This window comes from Manacus candei, unplaced genomic scaffold (genome assembly GCF_025592945.1).
Source record: "Manacus candei isolate 608988 ecotype Guabito, Panama unplaced genomic scaffold, ASM2559294v1 h1tg000014l, whole genome shotgun sequence".
Lineage (NCBI taxonomy): Eukaryota > Metazoa > Chordata > Aves > Passeriformes > Pipridae > Manacus > Manacus candei.
In genome coordinates, this window is record NW_026138062.1 from 59,651,392 (window position 1) to 59,678,006 (window position 26,615).

The 26,615-nt window shown below is 44.5% G+C and overlaps 2 protein-coding genes across 2 annotated transcripts; one reads left to right on the top strand and one right to left on the bottom strand.

The window, feature by feature from the left end:
- Window positions 1-2,094: 2,094 nt before the first annotated feature.
- LOC127467428 (protein spire homolog 1-like) lies at window positions 2,095-21,469 on the bottom strand. Its single transcript, XM_051779376.1, has 16 exons — window positions 21,453-21,469; window positions 20,567-20,853; window positions 18,305-18,336; window positions 17,712-17,876; window positions 16,485-16,550; window positions 13,408-13,569; window positions 11,269-11,337; window positions 10,678-10,807; window positions 10,156-10,280; window positions 8,472-8,547; window positions 7,775-7,923; window positions 6,473-6,604; window positions 5,083-5,147; window positions 4,215-4,242; window positions 3,666-3,808; window positions 2,095-2,500 (listed from the first exon to the last, which is right to left on the bottom strand). Exons 1-16 carry the CDS (start codon window positions 21,467-21,469, stop codon window positions 2,329-2,331), a joined length of 1,818 nt encoding a protein of 605 aa, XP_051635336.1. The 3' UTR covers window positions 2,095-2,328.
- NEPRO (nucleolus and neural progenitor protein) lies at window positions 20,223-26,615 on the top strand. Its single transcript, XM_051781021.1, has 9 exons — window positions 20,223-20,522; window positions 21,000-21,154; window positions 21,758-21,834; window positions 21,942-22,073; window positions 22,421-22,498; window positions 23,341-23,702; window positions 24,399-24,460; window positions 24,857-25,107; window positions 25,588-26,615. Exons 3-9 carry the CDS (start codon window positions 21,788-21,790, stop codon window positions 25,979-25,981), a joined length of 1,326 nt encoding a protein of 441 aa, XP_051636981.1. The 5' UTR covers window positions 20,223-20,522; window positions 21,000-21,154; window positions 21,758-21,787; the 3' UTR covers window positions 25,982-26,615.

The following is a 26,615-nucleotide window of genomic DNA, read 5'->3' on the forward strand; positions in this document are numbered from 1 at the left end:
GCAAACACCAAACTACTCTGACAGCCACATGACATTACTGCAGTCACGCCTGTGCTGCCTCTCCCCTCCACCTGAAACCTCCTTTTTGTGTTCCTGTGCCTCCGTCCCAGATGTCCTTGGCCCACGTGCCCCCACCTTCCCCTTCGCTCTCACCTCCCCACTGCCCATTACCCAGGCCCTCTCTGCCAGTGGGAAATGCCCACTGGGACATTTCCAGGACAAGGGCTTGGGGGAGCGCCGCGGGACTGACCAAAAAAAAAAAAAAAAAAAAAAGAGGGCGGTAAAAAATATTTCCTTTTTTTGAGATGTCCCTGATTTTGCGGCCCCCGGCCCCGGGCAGCGCGGCCCGCGGCTGCCCCCTGGCGGGGCGGGCCTGGACCGGCCCCGCCCGCCCCTCGCTGGGTTCGGGGACAGGGCCGACCCCAGACACCGGCACAGGGCCGGCCCCAGACACCGGCACAGGGCCGGCCCCAGACACCGGCACAGGGCTGACCCCACGGGGAAACAAAATGGGAGCAAGTTCATCTAGAGGGTTAACATCAAGCCATGAAGGCTCTGGTCCGTATGAGAGAGGAACAAGCTAAAAAACCAATCCAATCCCGCCGTGTGCTTGCAGAGGGAAGGCTTTCTTCCAAACCACCACCTTTTAGGGGGTCTGGAAAGAACACATTTTGCACAATCACTTCCACATCCCTGGAAAGTGCTACTCTCGGTGCCTTCAAGGCTTTGTCCCAGATCTATTCCACACAGGAGCCTCCTTCCTGCACCCTTGCTTCAGGTTGCCTGCCCTGTGCCTGTACCTGCTCCACTCTGCACTCTGTGGCTCCCAGTGCCATACGGACGACTCTCCATGCTGCTGCACTCAGGCTCTGAGCAGCATTTTGGGCTTACACATTAATCAAAACAGGCTGATCTCAGCTCATTTCTAGTTTTACCTAAACTACTCCACTCAGCAAGTGTCCAAGAGCACCTCATGCCCCTGGGCCCACACTGTGCCCATCTTGCCAGCAAGCGCACCTGTGGCTTGGCTGCCATTCCCTAAAGCCTGCAAGGAGCCCACCTGCCTGATATGGATGTGCCTCCCAGCAGCACCAGCGATTAGTACATACAGGAGAGGACCTGGGCAGGCAGGCTGCATCCCTCCTAATTGACTGAAGGAAGAACTTGCTCCAAAAGGAAGCACAAGCTCCAGCTTCCCCACATTCATTTACTTGCAGAGCTTGCCCAAACCTGCAAGTGGCATCAGCTTGCAGACAGGCAGTTTGGAGGAAGCAGTCAGGCCAGCGCAAGTCAGCTGGAGGTATTGACCCTCCTGGCAGTTTGGATGCAGACCTTAGTTAGGCTCAGCTTAAACATGTCTTTCTTCCCTTCTACTTTATCTAGAAGAACTGGCCCTCCCTAGACATTATTTTCTTTAGCATGACTCATTCCAGCTACAAGTCCATTGTATCCTTCAACACTGCGAAACTAATCAAAGCAAACTCCATTTAGACCCTACATCCCTTCCATATAGGCAATTCCTGGGGAGAAATACACATACTATCAAATATCTCATTTCTGGTTTTAACACACAAAAAAAATCTACTAAAACATTCTTTATTTTTCATATACATTGCAACAGTCTAGTTCACCTTAGGGCAAAGCTTAAAGCCAATACAAAGAGAAGAATCTTTCAAGAAAAACCATCTGCTCCTCAGGTGATGATGGCATTGAGATATAGTAGTGACACACACCAGGAAGCTCTGGTGCCAAAGGATGATAGTGCACAGACAAAAACCAAATCAAGCTTCCTAAATCAAGTCTGCTTCCTAAAGCCTGGCAGCCATCACTGTAGTGTTACATGCATCAAAGCAGTAAGCTTTAAGTGCTGTTTAGTGAGTTATGAGGAAGGAGCACTTGCAAAATGCATGGTGATGTGATCACATAACTGAGAGTTCCACTTTCCAACCCTCTCAGGAGTGGGGGTTTAGGTTAAAAGTTTCCCTGTACTCATTACATTGGGTGAAGCCTGCTCAGCAATGAATGCAAACAGTGCCGCGGAACAATGGCAACTGCAGGTGCAAAGAAGAAAATGCTAGAGACGTGATAGTGCTTCAACGTTTATTTTCCTTAAAGAAACATAAAAAGAATCAAAACAGTTCCAAAACCCACAAAGCTTTAGAATACTTCACAATACAGAAATACTAACTGTGCTTCCTGCTTAGACTGACTAGCAGGGAGGTCTTCTAATCAGGTCTTTATGTCAATAGGTGCATAAAGCTGTTTCATTTATTTCAGGTACAGAACAAGTGACAGGAGAAATGTATGGTATAGTTATTGCAGTTTGGATCAAGCCCAGGAAGTTCTTCTGGGAGGGATGCTTTGCTGCTGACAGGAAGCCACATTCATCAGGTACTGCTCACAGCGGGTACAGATGTCTGCAGTCAGCCAGTCTGCCATGGCCCCTGTGTAACAGCACAGAGGCCGTGCTAAGCAACGTGGCTCCAAAATAACGGGTACACTGGAGAGGGAGAGGGAAAAACAAAAGCAGGAAAGCTGACCCAGGTTTCTATTAGAGGGCATGGTGCTCTTCCACCCTTCCCCCCAGGCTGCTAAGTGATTTAGGTAACTGCATGAGTTCAAAAGAGCCGTCAGCACCACTTAGGAAGGCTACTAAGCACCAGAACACTTTCATTTACTGACACTTTATCGTCAGTATGTCAAAGGGCTAATGACTATCTATGTCTGATTCAAGGTTGTGGCTGCATCCTCATGCAGCAGGATTTTTTTTTGCCATCCTGAAGTATGACAGCAATGCAGTCTCTCAGACCTCTTCTACAGCACCTGCATTGTAAGACAGACCAAACCACTGCCTGCCCCACGCAGTTAACTTCAGTAGTGAACGCTACCCCTGCTTTTTGGCAACTGACATACAAGTCTTTGAACCAGAAACTGCTGTGACTTTATTCTGGCTACATTAAAGAATGGTTTCAGAGAAGAAAGAAAAAAAAAAAGACACCAGTTCCTCCAGTAGAACACTTAACTGTTTTGGGAAGATGAGAACATAGAGAAGAGATAATGTATGTTTTCAGTCTTAGATATTGCACTTATACACACATGGTCTGTCTTTTCCACTCAGAACTGTCAAAAGCTCTCTTTGGAATAGTTCATTTTCTGGGGACAAAAAGGAAAGGGTGTCTGTATATGTGTGGAGGGAAAATGAGAAACCATTTATGGCATTACTCTTCAGTCAGTTATGCTTAAGACAATTAACATATTTGATTTGTAGGTATAAAGGGGCTATGCCTGGGTTGTAGTGACAGACCTCCAGCTGTGGGGGATAGAATGTAATGCAGTCTGGAAATTCTTATACAATTGAAGCTATTGCAAAGGATTTTCCATGTCTGGGCTAATGTGGACACTTCTAAATCCACATCAGAAACCTAATAGTTAGAAAGGAAAATCTACTTCAGAGCACCTTCACATCCTCCCTTTTGGTCATCTAAAATCCACAATACTTCCAGAGAACTATACACCAGTTAGACCAGGGACTAAACCAGTAATTCAGCAGAACATTCAGCTGACCAACCTACTACTACATACCGCTGTCTGCATGTTTGTAGATTTGCATAAGTAACTGGTAACATCTTTCAAGGTAAAACCAGAACATCCCTGTCCCAGCTTACCCAAAATACTGCCCGTGCTCTATTTCATGAAGCAACTCTGAGCTCTTCTGCTCTTCAGTAGCTGGGTCGTCCTCTCTGGAGAGTCTCAAAAATTTTAGGAAGTAAAGTGGAAGATGTATGCATGTTCGGAAGGGCATCGACATCTAGAATCACAACACAAGTCACCTGAGTTCTCCAGGAAACACATCCTCCTGCTTAGCAGGAGAATTTGCATGGCATGCAATTGATTTATTAGTGCACTTAAAAGGTAGACATTAATGCAGTGAACTTTCTGACCCTTGTATAAATAGATCACAGTGTAATCCCAACCACTTTACACAGGATGAAAGAGGAACCAGAGTTGTTTTAGCTGAGTATGACAAGAGATGTCTGCAGCACCCTTGCTGCTTTTGCACCTCATAATATTCCCTTTTCTGTTTTCTTAGAAATAAGGTAGAGGGTAGATTTGAGGTATCAGTGGGATGAAGGAAAGCTTCCTATGACTAGGTGAGGCATTGGGAAAACAGAAAATGTAAAAAACTCATACGCTGTTGTACAGACTAGACTTGCCTTGATGCAGCAGTCACAGCAGACAACACTGAAAGAAAAAGTTCCCAGCATTATCATTTGAGTAAAGCTCAGCAGATACTAATATGGCAGCTAAAGGTGACTTTCCCAAGTAAGTCAGAATTTGTGATTGTGGCAGAATTGCTTGATGGCAAAGTAAGAAAGCTTAGAACTCCCCCATTCAGTTTGCCAGCTCTCCTATTTATGGTTGTTTAATTCATCTGAAATGTGTCAGCATCCATAGCTTCAAGGCTTTCTCTGCAAATCCTCATTAAAATTCACCCAGCACTACCACCAGACAGTTGCTCAATTTCCAGTGGTTGTTTACTTGCTGCTTGTAATCAATTCAGTGCTTCACCACTGCTTCAAATAGATTTAAGTGAGCCTTAATGAGCCTGAAGTATCTCTCTCCCTCTTCCATGAACAGAAAGTTTCTGACAACTAAGTGGATACAAGTAGGTCCGACTTCCCCAGTCACAAGGTCTGGAGTTCTCCTTTTCAGTCCTCAACAGAGGATTCTGGTGAAGACCCTCTCCCAGAACCTGTTCAAGCCCTTGTCTGAAGTTAAATTCAATCTTTAGAGCAAAATTCAGAGTGATCTCAGAGAAATTGAATTTAATACTGGCACAGTAAATTTGGTTATTGCTAGCTTAATACTAAGAATTAAAACTGAGATACCACTTCAGAGACAAACTTTTCCACATCCTCTGCAGCTGTAGACACTTCAGCCTGGCTTGTGCAGTAAGACAAAACTGAAGGGCTCAGCAACCTGTTCCTATCCAGTACTACAAGTCTTTGAATACTGGGTATTTTCAGCCCTATTCTTTCACTCTTTTCCCCCTCCACATTCACCCTTTTTGTACCAGCTCACCTGCTGCAGAGGTAACAGTTGTAAGGCCACTTAAGAAACATCTGCTTATGGCAGCTGAAACAGATCTGTGGAAAGGAAAGTTATTTGTGAATGCAAAAGGGAAATATCTTTGTACCAACAGTATCCACTGCCTGTCAAAGAGCAAGCATATAAACCAACCTTCTAAAGGCTTTAGATCCATATACAATAACAGAGGTCGAATAAAGGATAGCAAAGACACAGGAATTAAAAGTTAAAAAGGCAAAAAAAATTCTTACTTGTAGGCCAGTGTTTTTATGATGCAGAGGTTTGGGGCAGCTGCCAGACAACAGGAGTTTAAAAAAAGGCTCTGGAGCAAACAATAGATGTATTGTGTAAGAGTGTAACAGTAGCTAGTTAAGAGAGAGGGAAGAAGAGAGACATTCTTTGAGGTAGACTGCAGCAATCCCAAAGAGATTAAATCAGGGCAAATTTGAATTCAATCCTGAAGCAAAAAATGAGTCATAAGGAAGCTGATGAGTCGCTTGAACTTTATAAGAAAGAGCACATTCATACACAGCTGGCAGTCAGAAGTGATATTATCTTGAGAAGTAGAGCTTGAGAAAGCTAAAAAAACTTCAGCAGCAAGAACACAAAGGGGATAAGAGCCATTTTTGAATAGGCATAGAACAGGCAAGTTAAAGCAAGGTCGGTAAGGTGAGATAAAAACAAGAATTCAGTCTCAGGAGCATCAGACAGACTGTGGAAGTAGCATAGCTTTGCTATTAGAACCCTTTGACTCTGTCTGTACTGCTAAATAAATGAGGGCAAGAAGCTGACCCATAAGCCCAGTAGCACAGACTTCCTCACATCTGTGTTGCAAAGGGCTTGTACTCAGGACATCTGTTCTGAAGGGGCTGGCTGCAACACCCCCTCTAAAGGAGACTCAGTGAGTAAGGCAGTAGTCAAGAAATGTGAACAGCCAACAGTCCTGTGCTGCAGGTCATTCTCTGTCCCTCTCATCTCCCCGACCTTTGTGTCCACTCAGCAAGGTGGTTTGAGTTAGGTCAACTCGGGTGTGGGAGCCTCATTTTCACTCTTTAGCAGTACCAAATCCCAACTATTTACTTCAGGATTTCAGAACTCACCCACAGTCACAGCAGTCAGCTCTCCTAGCATGGAAATCACAGACAAGAAGTAAAAAGCAAAGGCTGGGTTACTTTCTAAGGAATTTACAGAGTTTAAACTGGATTATAAGCCATCACTGCACAAGTACTAAAAACTGTTTCCAGCCTAGGGCCAAACTCGGATCAGCTGTTATGAACAGGATAAGTTGAGGCAAAGGGCACCTCAGCAGTTTGGCACTGAGGGTCATAAAACCAGACAGCTTTTATATAGCTGGATAGCACAAAGAGAAGAAGAGGAAACATACCTTTGCTCTTAGAAAGACACCATCACCACCCCTTTGAAAGAAGTCTTGCCCTTTCAGCACCATCTCTGAATATCTGGTTCCAATCAGCTCAGCAATGGTTGGTGATGGCCACTTGGTAGGAAAGAGACAGTCCTGTTGAAAGGCAGAAGTTAAACATTGGAGAAGGCTGAAGAAAGCAGCTATCTGGGGAGGTTATCCTCAAAACTGGGTCCCAAAGGCTGAGGAGCATTTGTCTCCAAAACCGAGTTTTGCCCATGATGGGGAATATCGGTTGACTGTTTGATGATGCTAGCGGAGAAAATACTACAGGGAGTTTAGTGATTGCTACAGTTTTCAAGCAGGTTCCTGACACATCATAAAGGAAGCAGATCCATTGGTCACTATAGCAGCTAATACCATCTCCAGAGCCAGTCTTCGGGGAATTTTACCCTTTGGAACAGACCACAGAACAGATGCCACCCTGGCCCCTCCTGAGTACAAAGATCCCTTTCCACAGCACAGTACAGCACTGTCTTGCCTTCTCTTTCCCAGGAATCACTGGCCCCACACACATGGCAACTATAGTTTGGTGGTCTACCAGGAGAGACCTGGGGAACCCAACCCACCTGCATCCCCCAGCCCACTGCTGAACAAAGAGGTCTCAGAGTCCTCAGGTCAGTTTAGAGACTTGCCAAGGTCAGGTAGAGAGAGATGCAGAAGGAAAGAAGGAAGCAAGGGCACAGCACACCTTGTCAGGACAGAACAGGGCAAGGCCATAATTCAGAAAGTTGCACAGAAGCACACAAACCCCAGCATTTCTCTCACTACCATCATCCAGAGCCTGATGACTTCAGTACTGCATACATGATATATTTAGAAGTCACCAATGCTGCGCTATCTACAGTTTGTCAACTGCTTGTTCCCTTTACTGCAGCTTAAGGGACACTTGTGAACATATTAGAATCTAGAAAGAATGAGGGGAGATGAAGAAAGCAGGACAGTCCTACTGTCAACTACAGTCTGCTTGAGGAAGTCTTGATGGACATTTTCAAGTAATACAGAGGTATTTTTTTCTTCTTGTATGAGAAACAACTATTTCATATCATTCAAACTGGGAAGGCACTGCAAGGACACTGCAGCATCCAGCCCTCTCTTAAGCTGTCTCCAGTGAGAGAATAATATACCAACTTCAGATCAGTATACAATATGTCCCAAGATAAAAACCACAGAGCATGCTCAGTGCTTACATGAGGATCAAGGTGCAAGCTCTAGTCATTACAAGATCTATCAGACCAGGGCTGCTAGCTGACATGTTGGACTTACAAGTTCCTTGCTTTGAAGGCCAGTCTCTAAAGATCTGGACCTTCTTCTGTAAGGAGGCAGTTGCTGTTGGCCAGTATTCAGGAAACTCTTGGGTTTAACGTCTCCTAGTGTGGGTGGATATGGGGAACACAGGGAATTTGCAGTGAGACCTGGATAGGAAGAGAGAGTTTTAGGGTGCAGAAAACTAACTGGCAGCTTTTAAGCATTCATCCCAAAAAACACTCAAGAGCACTACACTATCCTCTGAAGGTTGCAAGGCTCATGTCTCTCCTCCTCCACCCCATCTGCTCAGATCACAAAAAGCAGAGGTTACAGTAATTATGTTTGTCAGTAGGCAATGATGAGGCTTCATTAGCACCACTTAGTTTAATGAAATCAAGTGGTGCTCTTTCTACTTGAATATTCAAAACATTCATTTAGCTTTTACTGCAAATTCCAGTTAGGCCTTTGGGGACATGGTATCATTGTTTTGAAGCTGCAGGAACTACACAGGCTTTAGTCAACTGCAGAGAAATGGTTTTCTAAGGGCACCTCCCCAGACTCATTACTTAGTGTTAGAGCTCTTCTTGTAAAGTAACTCCAAGTGATCAGAGTGAAAAGAAAGTGTACAGTGAGCCCAACCTAAGGCTTTGGGAACCTAGCAGGCCACTGACTACTTTGTCACCTGGTTTGGACATGCAGCTGGAAGTACACTGACCTGTGCTGTTGTAGGATACTAGCGATGACCTGCTGGAGGACAGGCAGGTGCTGTCAGGCAGCTTGAGAGTGGTTTCCTGCAGATCAGAGGACAGGATGTTCATAAGCTGCAAGCGAGACACTAAACCCACTTCAGCAGAAGTACTGCTGCTAAACAAAACCAGGATACCCAGGACTGACCAGAAATGTTCAGGCTCACTCAAAAATGAAGCAAAGAAAGAAATCAACGGAGTACATTTAGGAACTTTCTATTACTTCTTGGAATATAAAGTTAACCCTCCTCTGCACTCCACAACCAGGAAGCTCCAGCCAAGTTCGTGAAATTTCCAGCTCATCTGCTCTCTCTCTCCCAAGTTCAATGTGGATACTAATATGAAAGTTTCATCTGTTCAGGAACCAACTTTGCAAAATCTTCCCTAAGCAACCCATGTAGTACATTGGAACCATATTCTTGGCTCCAGTTGACACACAGCAACATTGGAGAACAGTTCAAGAGACTATGACCAACCCAACTCGCTAACCCAACTCAAACCCAGTGCTGTATCTCAACAGCATTGTTTCTACCTTCTCTAGAAAAGCAGAAAACAAATTTGATTATATTAGTCTCCATATGAAGGTCCTTCTAGTTTAGCAGTAATACATCAACTACAGGGTTCTCGAATGCTGAACATTCCTCCAAGTAGCACAGATGGGGGCAAATATAGCTGAGATTTTCTGCTTTTATTAATTCATATCCGCCTTCCTCAGTTAAGCAACTGCATTTCAGACAGAAATATTTACAGAAAACAGATTCCTGTTTGTATGCCAGAGCATCTGTGCTAGACATGATGTTTTAGGGCTTAAATTCTGTTCCACAGAATTTCTGAATATGCTCAGGCTGAATCCCAGAACCAAGTAAGTCAAGCTTTTCATGATCGTGCCAGGAGTAAAATAACCCAACGACATCGTGGTTTATTGAGGAATGGTGCTCCCAAAATAACTCCATAGACAGAAGAGTGGGAATTTACCAATCAAGTTACTTCTTAAAAATAAGTAATTAAGTTTTCCTTCCATGAGCTCACATACCATGTGAAACCAAAATACATCAATACCCCTAGCATCAAATGCCTCACTGTAAGATTGGCCAGACTCCCATGCATATTAAAACTTCTGCAGGATCTAGTTTTAAGAGACCAGAGCAGGCCTTGGTTCTATAGAATCATAGACTATCCTGAGCTGAAAGGTACCCACAAGAAAAGTCCAACTCTTAGACCAGCACAGGACCATCCCAAGAATCACACTCTTGTCCAAACACTTCTTGAACTCTGTCAGGCTTGGTGCTGTGACCACTTCTCTGGGGAGCCTGTTCCAGTGACCAACCACCCTCTGGGTGAAAGACATTTTCCTATTATCTAACCTAAACCTCCACTGACACAGCTTCAGGCCAGTTCCTCAGGTCCTAGCACTGGTCAGAGAGAAGGGATTGTATACGCTGTACCTATAGGCTGCAGTCATGCCACAAACAGAACTGTCTGAATATGATATGTGCTTCTGTAGAGAAAAGAACTTCAGTGAACCCAACAGTACCACATTTGTTCACTTTTGAGACAAGATTTCCTACACTAGGATTTGTACCTGACCTTCCAGGCTATGTGTGTATTTGCAGCTCTAATGCCCCCCCATAGTCCTTTCACTTAAAGCCTTACCTGAACTCCTGGTCCCAGCTGCTGTGTTTTAGTGTTGACAACTTTGAACTCAGTACTGGCATCTTGGAGAGTTAAAAAACTGTCACTTGGAGAGTTCGAGGCTGTATTTGGTGTCAAAAGCATTTCTGCAGGGGAGAGGGAGAACAAAAACCCCCATACACACAGACTAAATGAGATATTGTGCTGGGACAAGAAAATTACAAATTTGATACCCACAGATCAGAATTTGAGATTAGGCCAGACTTTGTCATGATGGTTACATAAACTTTTAGTGTTAGGTGATGGTCAAAATTCTGCCCTCCCACTTAGTGGACAATTTTGAACATCCATAAAAAAATGGGTAAGTTGAACCATCTTTTGAGTCTTAATAAGCCACAGACAGATTTTCTAGAAATAACTATTCTTATGCCAAACCACCTCTAACACAAAATTTGCATTGCCATCCCCTTTGCATTATAAATGTTATTGAAAAAATAAATGGGCTTTCATTTCAAAGGCCAGCCACTATTTTGGAGCAGGTACCTTTGGGCCTGCTCCCTTTTTCCTGTGCTGCTGCTGACTGAAGCTTCTGTGGTTGTTTTATTTCTACCGTGGACCATTCATGCCAGCTGGTCTCACATGGCACACACTCTTTCAGCTGCCTCTCCAACACCTGCAGGCAAAGCACAGCACCACAAAGAGCCAGTGGATAGAGCAAGGAGACCAGTGGTGACAGAAAAATCCATCAGCAATGGCACTGTTTTACAAGTGCCTGTCACTCAAGAGGGCACTAGGCCCTGCACAGGAGACACCCTCCAGCACTGGGCATAGTAGAATACTTTGGTGACTCTCAAATTTGAAATTGAGAACTTCAGAAGTTCTTTCAGGACCACAAAATGTTCCAAATGAAAGAAGCAGTGGAAGAAAGACTGATCACCTTTCTCCTATGAAGATGTCAACTCTCATTTTCCTAGGCCCTGGTTTTGGCAGGAGGATCTGCTCAAAAAGTTAATATATCCCCCTCCCAAACACAAACCAGTAGCTAAGGCATTACCTCTATGTTCCTTGAAGCTGTTCTGTCACTCCAGAATTACCTTTTTTTGCTATCATCAGATGCAGCACCAGGTCACCTACCAGCTTTAGATGAGGCTTGGGAGCAGCTACATCAACTTTGGGGTCCTTGTGTTTTTGCTCAACGATAACCTGAAAGAGGAAAAACGATGCTTAAGAAATAGTTCTTTTTCTACAATAGTTCCTTCCTCCTGGTACACCCTGCCATTCAGTGGCACACTGAATGGTGCAATTCAGGATTTGGCAATGGGGGAGGTGGGGATGGCATAAAAAAATTAGTTGGGAAGTGTAGAATGATGAGATTTACTTATGTGGATTCTCAGTGGAGACAGATTTGCCCATGGCAAGCTAGAGGCAATCAGAAGTGCTGCACAGCCCTTAGAGGCTTCCAGCCCTAGCAGCTCATGAACTGCTCATGAAGCTGCTGGAAAACACTGTATTCAAATTTTGATAAGCACCATCATCACATCCTCTTCAACAGTGAGAACTCAGCTCCAGGGAGGAGAGCAAATGAACAGGTTAACAGCAACTGCAACAAAAACTGCAGCAGCAGGCAGTTGTATGCATAAGCTAGAGTCTCAGAGACTGGCTTACAGCCCTACATAAACTAGGAACAATAGCAAGATAGAATTGCAGGACACATATTCATGTGAGGCATCAAGCCCTGTGCTAGCTGCATAGGGGACAACTGACAAAAAAGTCAATTGTACATCCATGTCTTTAGCTGCCTTATTCACGTATTCTTATTTTGAGGTTATGGAGCCTGTGTGTACAACTTCAGAACATGTGGGAGTGCAGGTAGAACAACACTACAGCTTCCCACACTAGCTGTGCTTTCATTCATTTGCAAATTAGACCACTGTTTGCTAGAGAAGCTTTAAAATAGCTTTGCAGATGGGGAAATCCTAGTTTAAGAGCCTTCACAAAGACCCGTGCACTCTGCTTTCTTTGAGCATTTCTGTCTACTACTCTTCAAACATGTTTGTGCTTCTCCTCAAAAAGAAAAGTGTGGGGGGTTTTGGTTTTTTTTGTTTTGTTTTTTTAAAAGAAGAAAAAAAAAGAGAAAATCAAGTCCCAGATAATCCTGCCACCTTGAGTTATGGTTCTGTACTGCACAGTGCACTGATACACAGTACATCGCAAGGAACACAAATAGTTATGATGCACTGTCTCCTTTACACTACTGTTCATTAATATATCAATAAAGATATTATCGCCAAAGAAATGACATAGCCTTACCTGGAGGCTGGAACCACAGTCAAGCCAAGCAAGAGCTGGGGCTTTATGGAGGTGCATGGTTTAGCTGAAGCTTATAAACCTGCTGCACTCCAGCAGCACCAACAAAGAGGAAAAAAAGCTGATGTCTAGTGTGGTAGGCAAAGTTTTCACTTTTTGTAATACTGGTTTTTATTACAAGAAGAGTTGTGTCTCATCTTCTGCCAAGACGTCTGTTTGCAAAGCATGCCAATGCCACAAAGCCTTATGCCAATGTTTTAGATCTGCTCATCATTCCCAGATCAAGCTGCAGCAAGCAAAGAGTATCTCACGCCTTTAGAGACACCCCAGACATTCTTGTATCTGGTCATCTTCACCAACCAAGTGGTGAAATTGGAAGTCACTGCCACTTGAGTCAGAACAGCAGCTGCCCCTGGGAGGGCCTTAACTTTTTTTACCCTGACTAAACTCCTGCAGTAGCTCAAGTACACTGCCTAGAGGCCTCTGCCTGAGACTGAGCAAAGGATTGTCTCAAAACTGCTTTTGCCTACACCCAGAACATCTGGGGCATCTGGGAAGGCAAGGAAACTAGTAAGAGATGCTGCCAAGCATAGCTCAGCTTAAGGAGCCTGGAAGGACATAAGTGTCCAAGGTGGAAAGCACAGGCAGGCAAGAGTCTGTTCCATGAAACTGTTGTGTGCAGGGCAGCATAACTGCTCCAGGGAAAGGAGTGGCTGACCCCTGGAGGGAGAAGAGGTTTACTATTCAGCTTCATGAAACTGTGACTACTGCTGACTTAAAAAGTTACTGGAAATGAAGCACTTGGGTAGAAAAACAGGGTGATCTAATGTTGAGTTGCAACTGAGAGGGATACCCAGACACTTCTGGACTTTGAAGTGCCCTTGAGAAAGACAAGCTTTTGGAGAAGACGTCTCAACACATACTGCTTAGACATGAAGTAGAGCAGATGCTTTCCAAGTCACTCACCTTCCGTAGGGTGTATCTCTTGTGCTGAATATCATCCAAAAGCAATTCAAAGGGAGAGCGGATCCGTTCTTTTGGAGGCACACAGCGCTGTGGTCGCTCACTGGCCTTGCGCAGCCTCACGCCAGCCTGCAGTTCACTGATGACACTGGGCCACAGGGATGCCTCGGAGAAACCAGGAAGGGCCAAGTCAATAGCTGGCTAGAACACACTGAGCAGCATCCCCTCCCTCCACGTAACAGGGCACGCTTAGAAACTGAAGTTATTCAGAAACGCACAGTTGTGTCCTTAATACCCGCTTCTACTCAGTTTCAGAGCAGGGTACAGTACCAGAGAAGGGAATTGCTTCTCTTTGCAGAGATTAATTTACCATGAGGAAACTAGGAGCTGGCTCACCAGGCTCATTCCCAAATTTTGTCATTAACTTTATGAATGTACTTCAGCAAAACACAGCTTTTGCTGCCAGGTAGCAAGACACATTTTCTTTCTGCAAGCACTGGCACTGCAGGTACCAGTGTTTTCACATTACTGAATCCTAGGAAACACTGGGAATGAAATCCCAAATCTCACCATTAAAATCCTCTAAATTTTCAGAAAACAAGGGTTGAAGTGTCCACAAACAAAAGAGGAAGACAACTGGGAAGGGATCTCATACTTCACAGAAGCATACATTAGCAGTCTCAGCCTGCAGACACAAGCTAAAAACTGACATCTGCTCATTCTCTCCCTGCTTTAGTATCTGAGGATGCTCAGGCATGCAGTATAACCCAACAAAAACAGGATAAAAAATAATCAACTCAATAGCACGTTTAGACAACATTGTAATGGAAGTGCTAAATCAACAGCTTATCTGGATCCCAATGGCAAATTAAGTAAGAACAAGTGATTGTATTATAAACAGTGAAAGGGAAGCAAAACATTTCAGAAAACTGCCTCAAAACAAAGTTTGACTTAGACTCCTCTCCCTTTTCCACTTACAGCATCTTCTCTCAACTTATCCCTTCAGATATCTTGGTGTAATATCAGAAGAGTCTTATACAAGCTCTGACTGATGGCTGCCTTCAAGGAGAGAGATTTTTTGTTGGATTGTTTTAGCCTGGCTTTGGTACAGTCATACCTCAACTCCAGAGAACTGGAATTATCAAAGAGTGACCGCATACAAGCCATATCTCCTAGGCTGTATTTAATACTGTGTGGGAGAACACACAAAAGTCTCTGGGCAAACCCATCAGTACTAGAGACTTTTGAAATAGCACTTTTTTTTTTTTTTTTTTTTACTTTTGAAATAGCACCAAGAAGTTTGCACTTTATAGAGTTGTATTTCACACGGTTATAGCACTTGACTGAAAAACATGACCTGAAGAGAGACTTCTGTACTGTAATATTGCCACATTAGTTTTGGGACAAGAATTGTCTTCAGCTGTCCATTTCAGAGCAACTTGCACACCCAAAACATTTTTCAGACGTTGGTGACATCATCATCACTCATACTTTTCTTTCCCTACTGACTGGATCATTGCAATTATTCTACTTGGGCCATCCCATGTAGTGTTAAATACCACCTAAACTTCCCACACCTGTGCAATACAACACGAAAATGCTACAACACCGTAAATCTATTGCATTAAGTTCAGCAGATGAGCAGTAAGACAGCTGTGTTTTTAACAGGTCTCATCTGCTTAGATTTCAAGGTGAATATCAACTTGTAACGTGTACAGATAAGCTCTGCTGAAACTGTACAACCCTGCATGCTGTCAGGCTGTGGTCTGCATTTCAGAAGACCTGTTTTGTAGCAGTCAACAAAAAAAGTGTGGCCCATAGAGAGTATTAGCTTCTTAGCACCACTCAAGGCATCAGCTCTGATCTGTGGGATCCCAGTGAAGTTAGCACCCTGGTTATTTTAAACTCAAGAGTTTTTCAGAGCGATGCAATCAACTGGTGCTTAGGGACTTGGAAACTAGAGGCAGAGGATTTGCAACAGGCATCCAGCTTTCGGAATTCATGTCTCCTGAAGGAGCAGAGGCCAAATACACTGGCCTTCAGACCACACAGCAAAGTCCTTGTATTTATTCATGTATTCCCTGCAGAAAAGAGCTATAGCAGTTGATGAGTTTGTGGTTTGAGATAGCTTGCCAGTTTATTTTAATAGATCACAAAATTGAGAATATGCCCAAACACACATTTCACAAACATTTTCATACGAATAGTTTGAGCATGCTTCAAAGCAAGTGCTATTTAGACAAAGGGAGCGAGTCCACAAGTCTCTTGGGGCTTGCTGTTTGCCTCCACAGACTCCAGACTACAGTGCATTTGTTTATGCTGGGCAGAGCTCCAGCCTGAAGGAAGAGCTGTTTGTTTCTGATTGAGCTCTGACTTTGCAGGGCCTTGAAAAGAACAGAGTAAGTTGCTTTCTCTGCCCCAAACATACAGTCCAAGATCTATGGAAGGACAGAATGCAAAGACAAGAAAGGCAGTGAGCCCAACCTATAAGTGACATCTCCAACCTCATCCCCCTTCACCCCTTTGAGCTGCTGGAGCTGCCACAAAGATGGACAGCGCTACTGGCCTTCAGTCCCTGCCAGTCCTGAACCAACATAGACCCCACAAAGTAAAAGTGAAGTAGTCCGTCCCAGTACTACCAACAACAGAACAGTTTTCTGGGATTTTTCAGTCCAGCTACAAGAAAGGAACAGATTGCTTTTGGCAGGTGTCAGTTCCCACCAAGAGCTGGAGTTTGGGGCTCAGCTGCAGAAAGAAACAGCCTGAGTAATTGCTTGTGGACACTTATTCCAAAGACTGCCTCCAACTTCATTTTTAGAAGTGGTTTAAGTTGGACCACAAAGACAATATTTACATAGAATAAATGTCCACGTGAGGTTGACATATGAAATAGTTTAACTTCAAGTTCACTCCCCAGCTTGTTTTGCAGACAAGTCGTTAACTACTTAAGCTCCTGAAAAAACCTAAGCAGTTTAATATGTTCAACCTCTACTTTTCATAGAAGAATCAGTGGGAAGCCTCAGAGAGCTAAGGCTGAAGAAAAAAACCCATGCCCATAATGAAGAAATTAAATCCCTTACGCCACAGTTTCTCTTCTTTTGAATGGGATTTTCCACCAAATCTTCCACATCCATTTTTCTCAGTCGCTGAGAAGCAAGCACATGAGGTCATTGCACTGTTCAGTATCTATCCAATATAAATTACTAATGTTTATCTGAAAAGCCTACAAACCCCAAACACCTAAACTTTTAAATGCTATAATAAGTAAAAAAGGCACAGAGACAGAAGCCATTCCCATTGTGATAACAGACCTTCATCTACATGCTCCACATTCAGTGCAATGGGAAGGTTTCTTTAGAACCTGGTGGGTCTGTGAAGGTGGAGGGAATAGCAGCTAAGGGGTGATCCCAAATGTACCTCTTTGGAGGTTTGGATGATGGTCACAAGCTTTTGAAGTTCCATATATTCAGCAAACAGATTCCTACAGGTCATTTCATAATGTCTGGCAGCCTCAGAAGGCCTGGGCAAGTGCTCCTCACAGGCCTGAAAGAATTGCAACTATTTAAAAGAGATCTTGAAATGAAAAAAAAAACCACCATGGGAGGATGGAATAAAGCAAGATTCAGTTTCCTCAATCCATGGTTAAAAATCATCTTCCTCATGGCCCCTTTATATTATTTTTCTATTACAGATACAGAGGAACAAAGAAGCAAAATGTCCAATCTTATATGTATGATAATGTAAGTAACTGCATAATTTATGTATATTGTCTTCCACAGAGTGTGCTTTGAAATAAGTACCTGAATAGGGAAGCCTGCAGTGCCGACAAAGCACAAAAACCCACAGCAGGTGGAGTCACTTACCCTGTTCTTTTCCCCTGCCCAGATCAGACAGAGGGATGAGAAGTTTCTCATACCTTTAAATTCTGTTTGAGAGGCAAATACCTGTTTGAGTTGAGACATTGAAATCCCAGCCTTTGCAAAAACTGAATAGTACAGACAAGTGACTTTTTTTTCAATATCCAGTCTTCTGGGTATTGAAATTGGAGACTATGTACAGAAGGACTTTGTAGACACAGCTGTGTGAGAGCCATGTGTAGTGTTCCTTCTTAATTCTTTTCCATGGGCACCTGCAAGTACCTAAGATGGTATTGCCTTTTCCCTCTGATGGGAAAGCCACGTGCTCCCTCTATGTTCTCCAACAATCTACCCAGCTTTTACCCAGAAATGGTCTTGCCCCTTGGTTAACTGCACGGTTCCATCAGCTCCTCTAAAGTTGCTACATTTACTAAGTGGGAATAAGGAAACCTTGATAACATCCTGCAGGGTGACTTCTGGTTTCATTGGCTCATCATCCAGTTTCAACATGAGGCGCAGCAATTTCTCCAAAGGACCACTCAGTTGTCGCTCCAGTTGGCTGTCAATTCCCCAGTCCAGGGCTTCATAGATCACCACTCCCAAGCATTCCAACAGCTGCAGACACAGAGCAAGGAAGCAAGGCAGCACAAACTGGAGAATGTCACAGCTCTCAATTCCCAGCCATGCATGTACCCTCATCTGCCCCTGAGGGCTGAGCACATCTCTCAGGATGAGAGGTACTCCCCATTTAAGTTAAGATTTTATATGGCCTGAACTAGCACCCCTAAGTTATCATTAATAAGACAACAAGACTCTGGGCACAGTAGACACCATCTGTGCACATTGTTTCCCAGTCCCATTGCTTTCCTTGAGTTCAGTCTGAGCATTTTGTTTTCTTTCCCAGGTTGTAGGGGAAATACTCACAGGGCACAGCAAATTTAAGCACCTTGATAGTTTCCAAAGACAACTATATCTCCTGAGCTGGCCTTTACTATAGCAGGATTCTATCTGCACACATAATGAAGGTAAAGATACAAGCTTACCTTGTCCTCTGAATGCTGAATGCTGCCAATATCTGAAAGGGAAAAAAGAGGGTTGGGGGAGAAAGAAAACTGCTTAGGCATTTAGAACCCCTTTCAAGAGAGAGAAACAGGAAGAATTCTTGATAATAAGGAAACTAACTCTTCTGACTGAAGTCAGTCCCACCTGGGGAAAGTAGGTCTATATTTGGGGAAATCCTATGTTGCTAGAAAGCAACATGAGATGCTCTTCTTATTGTAACCATTAGCCCCAAACTAATGGCTGCTGCGGGTTTTTTTACCTCTGTTGTTGTTGTTGTCTGCTAATTGATATTTAACCATAAGAAGGCATGGGATCTTTGACCCCCTCTAATCCCTGAAGAGTTAGCCTAGCACTGACCTCTGCAGCAGCCCCACCAAGCAGTACATAAAACAGACTTGTTGCCACTTGCTGGCTACACACAGTGACAGAAAAAGGGAAACTGCAATCATAAATCCACTGTGAAAGTTACCATAACAAAGGTAAGAAGATGAAGGTTGGAAGATGAACAGAGCAGGACATATAATAAAGCTTTAGATTATTTATTTCAAATAAAGTAAGTGGTGAAAAGCTTTTATCCCAGCTATTTCCTGGAACCAAATGACTCAATAGAGCATGACTAGAGAAATTAGTAGGTCATATATCTGTATTACCATTCATCTACAGTCCTCTGAAATAAAGTATAGGCAGGAGAATAGCTTCATGACAATATACGGAGAGAGGAGAGGGGAAAAAAACCCAAACAAAACCAACAAAAAAAAGCAGAGAAAAAGAAAATTTCCCTACTTTGTCCCATTTCAGCCTATTAAAGGAAACAACCCTTGGCACCCATGTTCTTACCAGACTTGTGGTAGACCTTGAAGGAAGCAGTACCATCAGCATGGATCAAGACACTCCCACAACCTTTTATGAATACAGAATGGAGTGATGGGCACAGCTCTTGAGCCAACTGCTCCATTTTACAGCAACACTGAAAGCAGATAGCCCAGGCTTGCTCCTCACTTATAGGATGTTCAAAACACCTCAGAAGCTCAGCTAGAGAGACCTTTGTGATCCTCTGCTCACACTTCAGAGATTCCATTTTTACTTTCACCTTCACTCTTAGTCTAGGAAGCTTAACACTCCTCTTTCCAGGCCAGGCAAGTGCTCACAGCAGCCTTTTCTCAGTTCTACCTCTTGGTTTGCTCTTATCTCTCTTTCCTACAGGTGCAACCATTAATGCCAATCTTTGCTCTATCTTTTTAAAAGGACATCACTTTAATCTGTATTTGTACAAGATTCCTTAAAAGAAAATAGAAAGTATACAACAAAATGGAATCAAGAGAAGATAAGACTATACAAAAAGTTGTGCCCAATTTAGCTCCATTGTTCCCAACAAATATTTTAATTGGAATACCAGTGTTAGCAGTTAGGAAATTTCAATACAGGCAGAGAGGGAAAGAGGCAGGAAACAATGTCTTATACTTGGGGAAGGAGAACTCATTGAAGACCACAAAAATTCAATCCATTTGGTAGGAAACTATTTTAACAACACTAATAAATTACAGCAATCAATTCCATGGGACACCTGCATTCACCACAGGCCTCACTTCTGCCTGGCCTTGGCCCTTTGTCCCTGCCATGGCAAATCCCAGGAGCTGGGACAAATGCATGCAGGGACCAGGATGGCCAGGTGGGCACCTGGGGTATGGGCAGCAAGGCCTGTCCTTGTTCAGAGTGTTGATATCACAGAATCACACAATCAGTTGGGTTGGAAAAGACCTCTGAGATCATCAAGTCCAACCTTTGACTGACCACCACCAAGTCTACTAGACTGTGGCACTAAGTGCCATGTCCAGTCTTTCCTTAAACACCTCCAGGGACTGTGACTCCGCCGCCTCCCTGGGCAGCCCATTCCAATGTGTAATCACCCTTTTTGTGAAAAAATTCCTCATTATGTCCAGCCTAAGCCTCCCCTCACACAGCTTAAGACTGTGTCCTCTCATCCAGATAGGAATTGCTACTGGTGTGAAGCCGATCTCCCAGATTTTTTTGCACTTTAAGGGGTGTGTGTGTCACATGGGAGGGCGCAGTTGCAGGGCCCGTGTCTGGGGTCACCCCTGGGCTCTCGGGCATCACGGAGGAGCTCAGCGGCTGCTGCGCTGGCTACCAACAGCCCCAGCTCCCGAGGCTGACACTGAAGAATTGCGAGGTTTGGAAAGTGTGAGTAACACTCATAATTTACATTTATTCCTCTTCTCGCTTACGACACTTGGGAACGCAGCGCACCACCGCCAGGCCCCGGGCTCTGCCTCGCCCCCGCGGCGTGACTTGGTCCGGCCCGCGGCCCTCCCCCGGCCCGGCCGGGATGGTCCCGCCCAGGCCGCGCGCGGCGGGAACATGGCGGCGCCCAGGGCGGCGTGGGCTGTGCCGTGGGACCGGCGGGATGTGCCGTGCAGCGGGCTGGACGCGCCGTGGAACCGGCTGGACGTGCCCTGGCCCACGAGCAGCGCCACGGTGGCGCTGGCGGCCGAACACCCCGCAGGTCCCGGCGCTGTGCCGAGAGGGGCTGGGGGGGCGTTTGAAGGCGCTGCCGGGCGCTTGCGGGCGGGCGGGCGGGCGGGCGGGCGGTGGGGGCCGGGGGCGCGGGGGGCCGGGGTGACGGCGGGCACTGAGGCCGTGTCCGGCTCCCCCCCGCAGTGGGACGGCTGTCGGTGCTGCGGCGGCGGTGCGACACGGCCGGGAGGCGGCTGTCGGGGCCCGGCCTGGCCGCCGAGGGACGCGTCGTGCGCGCCCTGCTCTACGCGTTCCACAGCAGGCTGCTCCGGCACCGCCCCTACCTCGCCCTGCAGCAGGTGAGCGACCGCTCTGTGCAGCCGGTGCCATTTCCACTTTTCCACGAATACGTGGTGTCTTGTGCTCACGCTGAGACCTGAAGGAGCTACAGTTACATACCTTTGAATGCAGGAGTAATACAGAGGCTTTGTTCTCAATTAATTGTAATAGTGGGAGGGGGGGAAGAATAGTCCTAAGCTGCTCTATTAGGTACTTTCTGGTTTAGCATGAAAAGTAAACTTCTTACCGATTTTCCAGGAAAGGGATGGTCAGTACCTTCAAATAATTGTTTTGAAACAGAGCAGGAATGGTGCTTACCTTCTTGATTTGTTCATGTGTTTTCGTTCTTGACAGCCAGTACCAAAGGTAATTGTATACAGCAGGGGAAACCATGCAGCACCAATTAACCATGACCTACTGCAGTCCTTCTCTTAATTCCATTTTTACAGTAGAGTGATGAAGGGCAGGTATAGGAATATCCCAGAACATTTCATAACACAAACCTGCTGTTTGTGCTGCTAAACTGGTAAAGGGAAGGTGTTGTTTAACATAGTGATGGTTCTTAGACCAAGACACTGCCCGTCTCTCAAAATACCAGTCAAAAGAGTTTTCTTTTTTTCTAGGTAGAACAATGTTTGAAGCGCCTATGGAAAATGAATTTGGTGGGCTGCCTTGAAACTCTGGTAGAACTGATTCCTAAGTAAGTGTCATGATTCTATGTTTTATACTATCCATTAACTCAATCTGCAGAGCTAAAGGAGGGGGCTGCTAGATCGTAACCATCTTCTCATCCTTGTATCAACGTAGGAAAGATACATCAGAAGCCCATGCAGAGTGCTTGGTTCCCAGCCAGCCCATGCTGGAAACAGTGGCTCTGAAGGTATTGGGAGGCTGCAAGCTCATACTGCGTCTATTGGACTGTTGCAGTAAAACTTTTCTGTATCCTTTTTTCATCATAAAAATATTCTTACAATTCACTAGTAGCACCTCATGACATTCAAACCTAGGTCTGCTGGAGGCTCTGTATTGCTAATGGACTCAACTGTGCAATTCGTATGTGCAACTTGAAGCTTGTTTGATAGCCAAACACCTTATTTTCAAGTTATTAAGTAGGAACCTCAGGCTGTTGGCTGACTGCTGTTCTGGCCTTGAGCAGTTCAAAATTTGGATACTCATCTCCCAAATTATTACAGGGTATCGCCTTGCGAATTGCCTCTAGTTGGTGTGTTCAGCAAGTCTCATTACATGCTGTTTACTTTTTTATCCTTAACTGCTGTAATCTTCAGCTTGTCCATTAAACATCTCTGCTCAAAGGAATTCATACTTCTGAACACGGTGGCTTTGGGGCTGTTGAGCCGGCTATGGTTTGTGTGTTCAAAGTTGTTGTTTGTTGTCTGTCTGTCTGTCTGTTTGATGTGCCTGTCAGGGGTAAGGGCTCGTAATTAGGCCTTGCTGCTAAGTGAGCTTTATTCAGTTGGGAGGAGGAGGAGAGGGTGTCCCTCCATTCTTTTGGACTTGATTGTAGCACCCGAAGAGTTGTACAGCTGGAGAGAGACTTCTTACATGCTGTTATGGAAGGCTTTGTTCTTGGCTCATAGCAAACTTTATGTAGCACTAATGAAATCACAGTGTTAGTGCCAGCCTGACACAAACACTGACACCTGGTACACTGTGCAGCAAGCAAGTCCTGCCTCCTGCTGAAATGGAAAGGCTGGGATAAACATGTTCTATAACACTGCTGAGTTTTCCAGGAAAATAACATCATTGTGTAGAAGAACTCAGTAAAATGTTCTTTGGCACAAGAAATCTGTCTTTCCAGGAAACATAGAGCAGGCAATTGTATGGCATCAGCCTGAGTTGGTACAGGGTGCTTTTGGGGGAATACCTCATGGCAAATGATTTGGATGTGACCCGAGAACCTGATGAGTCCCAGGTGTGGCACTCTGCAAAACCCTAGGGAAGCAGAGGGGCTCCTGATTGGGAATTTACTGGTCAAGTCACTCCTACATTCTGATCCTTAACCATTCCTTAAGGCTCAGACTTAAGGAAAGCAGGGTGATGGAGTGTAAAAAGCTAAGCTTGCACTGAGGGAAAACAGGGAAAGGGCAGTTTGGAATCTCTTCTGTTTGAGATTAAGGTAGCTGTTCAGTGGGCATAAAGTTTTCTTAGAGAAGACTCCGTACCTTTTTGTCTTTTCTCTCTTCAGGATTCAGTACAGGTGTGTATTGCAGACCCTCATGTCCTTGTATGACGTCTTGTCAACAACACTTCAGCTGGTATCTGAGACCCAACAGATGCCTTATATCAAGGGGTTTACCTTCCCTTCTGATATCAGTAACTTCCTTGGAATCAACCTATCTTCTGAGGTGAAGAAGCAAAAGGCTAAAATGCTTACCACAAAAAAATCTACCAGCTGGTTGAAGAAGCTCTTCCCAACAATGGCAGAGGCAGTATCAGAGGTTGGAAAAAAGAGAAGTTTTGTAACCTGTACAAGTGGTGTGACAAACCATAGCATCCTGTGCCCCATGGATATTGGAGAGACAGTTCTGGTGCCCAGAGCCAGCAGAGGTAAAGCCTTGTGCCACAGTGCAAATGGTTTCTGACATCTCAGACTGACCACAGCTTCTGTCCAACAGAGCCAAGCACTTTTACCACAGAGTGTGGTTCTAGTACAAGCTCCCCTCTCCTGTCCTTGGGAGAAGAGAATGCTGAATGTACCTTGCCTTTATAAAGCTGTGAATAATGTCAGCATTGTGATTTTTTTGGAGGGTTTGTTTTAAAGAGGATACAGCCTGGAGAGAAGCAGATAATGAATGCAGTATCCAGGTCCTGAAAATAGTTATTTTTACTTTCCTCCTTCTGCATAGATAAGGATAGTGAGAAGCTAAGAACACTGTCTGCAGTCCATACAAGAGCAGGCAAGGCTATAAGTACAGGATGCAGGTATCCTGTGCTTGCTGGTTCTGGTCTGTGCCCAAGACTTTCTCTGTACTCAGGGCTATGGCCAGTGACTGCAGGCATCCAGGTGTTTGTGTGAAGCTTTTACCCATTAAGTTCTTTGCAGCCATCTGTAAATCTCTGCATCCTCTTCATCCCTTGCCAGCTGCAATGCAAGATGAGTGTAGTCCCCTTGAGCTGCCTGGAAATGCTGAGTACAGGTGTGAACCTGCTGAGAGCTCAGCATAGCAAAGCACTGCAGCATCTCTGTGCAAAGACGTAAAACCATCTCAACATTGTAATAGGAAATCTCCTCTCTCTCTGTAGGGAAGCACCTGGGGATTGATGTGAAGAGCTTGCTTAGGCCATCCAGACATCCAGCACAAGAGGTTTGTAGGGTATCTTTTTACACATTATTTTTCAGTTTTACAGACACTAACACAATATTCCTGATTGAAAACGTCCCCTTTCCCTGCCTTATTTTTGCTTGTCTGACAACCCTAGTTAGTGTGGAAGCTTTGCACAGAAAATGGCTACTCATTTCTGCTTAGGAATTTGAGCATTTCTTGGTTTGTCAGGTGACTGACCAGATAGCTCAGTATTAGACAAGAATACAAATTCTAATTATCTTCTTTTTGTATTCCACAAAACAAGAGTGCTCTTTCTCTTTCTTCTTGGGAAATAAGGAATGTTCTCACAAAATCTTCAGTATTCTGCTCCCCTCCACCAGAAAGGACCAGGCACATCATCTTTTTAAAAGACTAATATTTCTGTTATTGTTTCAGGGTATAAACATGGCATCAACACCTTTTAAAGCAAAGTTGGCACCACCTTCCTCTCGTGTAGCAAAGTCACAGCATACTGAATCTCTTGTACAGATGGTCCAAACAGCTGCATCATTTGGGGAGCTGTCAGAGGCACTCAGAAAAGCTATTCTGTGGTGCAAAAACAATAAATTCAAATCAGAAGCTTATTTTCTGCGTAACAAGTTGTTGAAAAGCAACCGGCTGCACCACGTGGAAGCTCAAGGATGCAGGTAGTTTTTGCATGGGTGTGGGATTTCTGGATGTAATTTTAATTTCTGGATGACATTTTAATATGTATATTGCTACAGTATAGTGAAACACAGTGGTCTAAGCCATTCTTTTTAAACTCGGGATCACTAGTTCAGGTTACTGGATGCTCTGACATGAGCATTCTGTTTAGCATCAGTCACTTGTGAAAGGATCTAAAAGGCTAACAAATGCACAAATACATAACAAATGCACAAATACATAACAAATGCAACTTAAAAAATCTGCATGTTTAATGGTAACAGTTGTATGATGCAAGAGTTGTCTTTCTTCAGACTGCCCTGGGTACTACCATAGTAGTGCTATATAGAAGGTGCTGTTATGTTTCCTTGGTATGACAAGGAAAATGATAAAGGCTAATAACCAAACCTCTCCAAACCCCAAATGAAGTAACACTTCAGTATCTGATAAAGTTATGTTTTGTGCACCTTCCTCCTTTTAAGCTTGAAGAAAAAACTGCGCTGTGTCAAAACATCTGTCCGTAAATACCTCCTGTATGGGTCCCAACACACACGCTGGCCAAGGCGGTACCTCGGGGCGTGGCTCTGTCCAAGGAGGATCAAATCATCTGCACGCTTGAAGGGAGCTCTGAAAACTGTTCAGCAAAAGCCTTCTGAACTTTCTGGGGTCTGTGAGACAAGTGCATCACTCATCCTCCCCGCCTACCAGGATGGACCTCTGAGTCAAGAGCGTTCTGATGCTGATACAGCCCATGTCAGACTAAGCACAGCAGGGACCCCTAAGCAGCTGCTGCTTGAAGGAAGCCCCGGCCCTGCATGGAAAGAATCTACTGAGAACATGGATATTGATTCTATTTTTGCAGCAATAGGTGTCTGACCCTGGATTGAAGGAAGTAATTTCAATTATTTTATTTTTTTTTAAAGTAAAACCATCTGAACTCTAATTCTGTCTCAGTAACTCAAATCCTGAATTCTGCTAAGAAAGTAGCAACCATTTTTTTGTTTTTGTAAAACAGCTTTTTTTAATGGGTGTTTTTTCATATTTTAAGGGTGTTCCAAACAGCTGAATAGTCTTCATCCTTTTACCTGGCCTTGTCCAGGAGCAGCGACTTTGTTACCCTCACTCAGTGACTCTTCTGTATTGCTCGACCACATGATAAGTGCTGCTGTCAAACCCACAGTGCAGTTAGTTACCATCCAGAGCAGAAGGCTGCAGCTGATCACTTACTGCTGCTTAGAACAAAAGACTTGTAGACACTTTTCCAAGTCATACACCCTTCTTTCTGTGCTGCTTGTAGAGGGGACAGCCTTGACATGCAGTAGTATTGCTGTTTTAGCATTTGTTGCTTTTGTCCTGAAATGAGGAGTTAGCTGAACCTACTGCTTTTCCAGAAATAGGGGAAAGCACAGTCTGGCCTGCAACAGTAAACTCCTGACTGATGAACATGTTTCTCACTGTCCCAAAATCTTTTTAATATAAGGGCAATTTTTGTCTGCTTGGCAATGTAAGG

Excerpts from the sequence above, each read along its gene's own strand:
- LOC127467428 (XM_051779376.1), bottom strand. Across the intron at positions 16,551-17,711 it reads CCCTGCAGGATGTTATCAAG|CGACTGAGAAAAATGGATGT; the intron begins GTTTCCTTATTC and ends CTTGCTTCTCAG. Across the intron at positions 3,809-4,214 it reads GCTGTGACTGCTGCATCAAG|ATGTCGATGCCCTTCCGAAC; the intron begins GCAAGTCTAGTC and ends TTGTGATTCTAG.
- NEPRO (XM_051781021.1), top strand. The coding sequence starts at position 21,788 with ATGAATTTGGTGGGCTGCCTTGAAACTCTGGTAGAACTGATTCCTAA. Across the intron at positions 23,703-24,398 it reads GGTGCCCAGAGCCAGCAGAG|GGAAGCACCTGGGGATTGAT; the intron begins GTAAAGCCTTGT and ends CTCTCTCTGTAG. Across the intron at positions 24,461-24,856 it reads CCAGACATCCAGCACAAGAG|GGTATAAACATGGCATCAAC; the intron begins GTTTGTAGGGTA and ends TTATTGTTTCAG.